This window comes from Nicotiana tabacum, chromosome 7 (assembly GCF_000715075.1).
Source record: "Nicotiana tabacum cultivar K326 chromosome 7, ASM71507v2, whole genome shotgun sequence".
Classification (NCBI taxonomy): domain Eukaryota; kingdom Viridiplantae; phylum Streptophyta; class Magnoliopsida; order Solanales; family Solanaceae; genus Nicotiana; species Nicotiana tabacum.
The window spans coordinates 128,963,997-128,970,233 of NC_134086.1; the positions used below are offsets into that span (position 1 = coordinate 128,963,997).

A 6,237-nucleotide genomic window follows, 5' to 3' on the forward strand; every position below is an offset into this window, starting at 1 on the left:
CACAACCTCGGGTGCTAGCTAGGAGGGGATTAAATTCCTTAAGGAAATACTGTAAATTCAGTGGGCTCGGATTAAATTCATTTTTCTTTTACATTTCTGTTTATATATTATTTTATCTTCTCCAAATTATTTTACAAATATAGTTTACTAACACATATTGCCAGATAACTGTATATAACATATGGCTGTATACCTTCCTAGAGATAGGCAAATAAGGATAATCACGATAAGGATAAATATATAGAACTTTAATCTCTCTTTTTTTCCTTCTATTTTTTCCAGAATAAAATGCACCTTGACTTTCTTCAATCATGTCATCATACTATCATAGCAAGGTGCAGGAAAATTCATATGGTGGAAATTTTCTTCTTCTCCTCTCTAGAGAAGCAACAATTCATTCACAAGGTGTATATATATCGTTGCTTTTTTCGATAGCCAATATTAAACATCTAAAATCATACTTACGTTACATTATTTATTTACGAATATTATATAATTCAAAAGTTCAAGTGCGATCAATATTTTTCTTACTTATCAATTCTGAATGCTTTTTTTTCTCTTGAAGTAATAATCCATGTCTCAAAAAGTTTATTCAAAGATTATCAAGTTAATTTTGACTAACGTTACAAATGTATTTCTTTGTTATTTTGATATGAAAAAAATCTCTTATTTCATGTAGTTTATAACCAATATTTGAAACATACTTTAAGAAAATGAATCAATTTTATCTGAACTTTGATATTGATTAAGACCATTGGAAAGGGTCTAGTAATTTAGATGAAGAGGATATTAGGTGAAATCTAAGTATATGTTAAGCCAATATTCACTTTAATCTCCGTTGGACAAAAAGGGAAAAAAAAAAGGTAATTAGTCACTAGTAGTAGTGAGAGACTCAAATATTTGAATTGGCCTACAAGGTAAGTAGGAAGGGTCCCACCTCCAAAAACAAAAAGTGAAACTTTAATTTCTTTTCCACATGATAACTGGGGTAGAAGACAGAGTCTAAACACCTGTTCCTATTAAACTGCCCTTCACTCAATTTGTTCTTATTGGTAAACCTGAAAAGACACTAAAGTTGAAGAGAAAATATGTGGAAGAACAACTTTCTGGTGGTGGGAAAGGGATAGCAGCAAAAAGGATCATCTCTCCAATTTACTTTCCTGTCTTGAACCAAAGGTCTTTCAGAAACAGTTTTTCTATTCCTCCGGTAGGGGTAAGGTCTGCGTACACACTAGCCTCCTAGATTGATATTTTATTGGGTCGTTGTTGTTGTGTCTTCTGCTTTATCTATGAAATTCAACTCTAAGAAGGGAAGTCAAGAAGATCATAATACAGAAGACAAAATGACTTGTTTTACTGAAATTTCAAGTTTGATGATCACTATTTCAATTGTGATCATTTTAGCCTATCCTTTTCTACAATCTTCCCCTCCTACAGAAGCAACAAAATCATCTAATTCAAATCATGATCCTTTGTTCAGCTATAGACAATCACCTCATTTCAAGAACTCACCTAAATGTGCAATATTTCCCACAAATTCTATTAGCAAAAAAATCTGCAATCCTTCTTTAGTCCATATTTCCATGACCCTTGACACTAAATTTCTCCGCGGCTCGGTTGCTGCAATTCATTCAATCCTTCGACATTCTCACTGCCCAGAAAATCTTTTCTTCCATTTTATTTCCTCATATAGTACAAATCTTGAACCCCACTTGGAAAAAATCTTCCCTTCATTGGCATTCAAGATTTACTATTTCAATCCAGGGATTGTGCGGAACAAGATTTCTTCTACCATAAGGGAAGCTCTTGAACATCCATTGAATTATGCAAGGAATTACTTAGCTGAACTCTTAGAGCCTTGTGTTGAAAGAGTCATATACTTGGATTCTGATATCATTTTAGTTGATGACATTTCCAATCTGTGGAAAACAAGTCTTGGATCAAGAACTGTGGGATCACCTGAGTACTGCCATGCTAATATCACCAATTATTTTACTCCTAAATTTTGGTCTCACAAGAAGTTTTTTCGTGTATTCCGTGGCCGGAGACCTTGTTACTTCAACACAGGTATGATGATAATATTTTCTTTTTATTTTAAGTCTAATTATTTATGATCACATTGGATAGTCTTTCTAAAGAATGGACTTCAACCAATATGCAAGAATCTAGCACTTTGACAAAATGCAAATAGTAATACTAATAGTAAAGAATATACATGTATGTCCATCCTTCCACCTAATTTACCATGTTTCAACAACCATATATACATGGGCGGCTAAAAAACATGCCGGGCCTAAAGCCAAAATTTAATATGAGACCTAAATTTTTAAAAGAAAGTTATAAGATTATTTTTATTTGAAATCTATTCTTCTAAGTTTTTGAGATACAAAATTGTTAATAATTTTTTATAATCGATTTGTCTAATAAATCATTTTCAATTGATAATATGACCAATTCATCATCTAATTTTTGGAGAAATTATTGATCTAAGATAAGATTTATAGAACAATAAAAGTATAGAACTATTGAAAGCTTAAAAGTATTGTTGAACACTGGAATTAATGAAATCTTGGAGAAAGAAAATAAGTAAGAATATCAAAGAGAAAGACATAAAATATATAGGGGTTTCTGAAATATGAACAGATTAGAAATAAGAAAGATTGACTTGAACAAATTAAGGAAGAGGGTTAATGTTTTACACGTCATATAATGAAGGACTAAAAAGTGAAAAATTGAAATGTTAGGAAAATTATTTATCTATCCATTTTTAAGTAAGTTAAGTTGTTACTTTATTTATATATCTAAAAAGTTTTCTTTCTTTTTATATTAAAAACTCTACTTTTATATTAAAAGTACTAAATATTATTTTTTAACTACCTATAAACTTATTGTTTTTAGAAAAATGGGGCTTCCTAAATTTGGTGGCTTAAGGCACAAGCCTTACCTTCTATGAGGGTATTTGGCTAAGCTTATAAGCTGGTCAAACTAACTTATAAGCACTTTTAGGCTTATCTACGCGTTTGGTAAAGTTAAAAGTGTTTATAAGTCAAAAATAAGCCATAAGCTGGTCACCCCCAGCTTATGAATTTTTAGCTTATAAGCACGTTAAGTTTGACCAAGATTTTTATTATTTTATCCGTAAAAATATTCTTTTTTAGAACAAAACTCCTACAACGATACTCACTGCCTCAAGTATTCAACCTACCCCTCCCCCCCCCCCCAACCTCTTCAAGTCTGCAATTTTCATTGACTATTTAAGATAAACAAATTCTCTATTGCTTTGTATACTTATATCTATGTGATTGTGTATTAATCTTTGAATTGTACGTAATAAACGAGGACATATCAAATTTTTGGTGTATTGCTTTATAAGTGTTGTGGTGATGAAGACAATGTTTGTTTCTCTTCAAATAAATTGTCTTATTTAGGTTTATTTTTTACTGAGAAATATTTGTCAATTTATTGTTATTATAACTTATGATTATATGTTTATCATAAATAAATTATCTTATCTAAGCACAATTATATTTAAAATAAAATGACAAATATTTTGTATTTGAATCGATCCGGAATCTAAAATTTTGAAGAAATTACCACTACTAAAAAAATAGATTTTAGCGATGGACAAATTCTGTAGCTAAACAGAAAAATTCGTCGCTAATCTCATTTAGCGATGAATTATCAAAAGATTCTGCTAGCTACGAGCATTTTAGCGACAGATTATCGACGACGTTCGTAGCTAATTCCAGTTTTTTTTGTAGTGTACGCCCTTATAAGTGTAAACAGTTCTAAGGTTATTTAAGTCATTTTAACAGAAAAAGAGCTTATCAACACTTTTTTATCAAATACTGCAGCAACTTATTATCAATTTCAGCAATTGTACCCAAACACGTAACTGCTTATTTATTAAATCAATTTCAGCACCTAATGTTTATCAGCTACTTCAAATCAGCTAATCCAAATGGGCTCTATAACATTGGAGCCGGCCCTGCAACTTATTTACCGCACTGTTTATTTTACGGAATTAGGCTTACTATATATAGTTTCCTCTTGTTGCAGAATACTTAACCTGATGTTTTAGAAATATTCCTCCCTCTGTTCGTTTTTACTTTTCATGTTTCGTTTTTCGGGAGTCAAACTACATAAACTTTGACCAACGTTTTAACATGTATTTTTTTCACCATATAGATATAAGAAAAATTATAGCACTTGTCGTATAGTTTCCGAATATCTATATTTTAGTTTTAAAATATTAAAAAAATCTAGCAATTTAGCTTCAAAAATTAGTCAAATTGACTTACATAACAAGTAAAAGTGAATGGCAGGAGTATACATTATACACTCTAACATATTAATTTTTCAGGTGTGATGGTGATTGATTTGAGTAAATGGAGAAAGTACAAATACACAAGGAAACTAGAAAGATGGATGAAGATTCAGAGAGGTCATAGAATATATGAGCTTGGTTCATTGCCACCATTTTTATTGGTGTTTGGAGGGAAGATAGCACCAATACACCAAAAATGGAACCAACATGGACTAGGAGGGGATAATTTGAGTGGAAGTTGCAGAAATATACATGGTGGTCCTGTTAGTTTGTTGCATTGGAGCGGAGGTGGCAAACCTTGGCTAAGGCTTGATTCGGCAAATTCTTGCCCTCTCGACGAAATCTGGGCTCGCTATGACTTGCATGCACCTCCTATGTGACCAGAGATTTGATAGAAATTAATAAGATTTTCATGCCAACCATTTTTTGTGAATCATCTTATCAATAATTTATAATGCTATTAAGTTTAAATTGTGTGCACTAGTAATCTATAATTTTTAAGGACAGTACATTAAGAGCCCGTTTAAAAATAAGAATTTTTTCACTTTTTCGAATTTTTTTTACTTTTATTCGAAATCAGTGTTTGGCCATAAAATTTTCAATTTTCACTTGAAGATGAATTTTGGAATTTTTTAAAAATTTGATAAACTCCAAAAAGTTGTTTTTCAAAAAATTCACTCAGATTACTCACAAAAATTTAAAAACAACCCAAAATTATATTCATGTCCAAACACAACTCTGATTTTCAAATATCATTTTCACTTGGAAAAAAAAATCTCTTTTTTTCTTTTTCTGGTAATTTTACAATTCTTATGTCCAAACGCCCACCAAGTCCGGCTTGAATAGATTACAAAGAATTTATTTTAGGAAAAGTACATCAAGTTTTCAAATTAACCCTAAAATCAAGTGTGATCAAAAGTTACTCCCTCGGGTCCATAAATGACTAATTTGCTTTTATATTTTGGTCCAAAATAAGTGTCTATTTATATAACCAAGAAAAAATTCAATTTGTTTTTACAAAATTACCCTTATGTACATATTCCTAAAAAGTTTTCTTACTCCTCACATTAAATATTTAATTAATGGTAATTTGGTCATACTATGTATTTTTATATAGAATTTAATCTTAATAGTCGTGCCAAAAGCAAATTGGTCAACCTCAGGGAGTACATATTAGCGGCCTCCAAAGGTTTAAAAAAATCTTATTTAAGGAATCCAAATATGAACGTTTAAACAGCCAGACTTCTTGCATAATCATGCTTAAAGTCAAATGTAATTCCAAATCTTGCAAATTAATTTCTTGTAAAATGTAAATTGTAATAAATTTTCTTAACAGGAGAGTGAATAATATTGATGGTAGTAGTTTGGATGAATCAGTCAATTTTCTTGACAGGAGAGTGTATATTGTCGCATCTTATGTTTATAATCCAGCCACGAGGCAGAGTTTGGCTCTAATCAACATGACGGACCCATGTGTTGGATTTATTTGTAAGGTAGATGACCCAAATAAAGATGTCATTTCCTTTACCTTAGTATGCCTCTTGTTTGGGAGTTACGGTCCACTATAACAATTGAAAGTTTCGCTTCTGAGACTAATGTGTGGACTGCTAATATTAAAATTTTTGAACCTCTTGGACTGTGGCTGCCGATATTGGATAAGAAATCGTCATCAGCTTGTGGTGCCATCGATGGAGTATTATTCTGGTGGCTCCAGAATGGACGACACATCACTGCTTATGATAGTGTCGACAAGAGTTTCTGGGCTTTGGAATTGCCTAATGATGAAGAGAAGGTGCCCGGAGGCAGTTATTATCTTGGAATATCGAGTAGGGCTTTATTATGAGTGGCATCAATGGCCACGTCTTCTATAGACTATCAAGTGGGGTTAGCTAAATCCTTGATTTGATCCA

At 31.6% G+C, this 6,237-nt stretch overlaps 1 protein-coding gene across 1 annotated transcript; it reads left to right on the forward strand.

The window, feature by feature from the left end:
- Positions 1–1,005: 1,005 nt before the first annotated feature.
- LOC107811136 (putative galacturonosyltransferase-like 7) lies at positions 1,006–4,798 on the forward strand. The gene is made up of 2 exons (XM_016636017.2): positions 1,006–2,067; positions 4,364–4,798. The coding sequence occupies exons 1-2, from the start codon at positions 1,290–1,292 to the stop codon at positions 4,705–4,707; spliced, it is 1,122 nt and encodes a 373-aa protein (XP_016491503.1). The 5' UTR covers positions 1,006–1,289; the 3' UTR covers positions 4,708–4,798.
- The last annotated feature ends 1,439 nt before the right edge of the window (positions 4,799–6,237 follow it).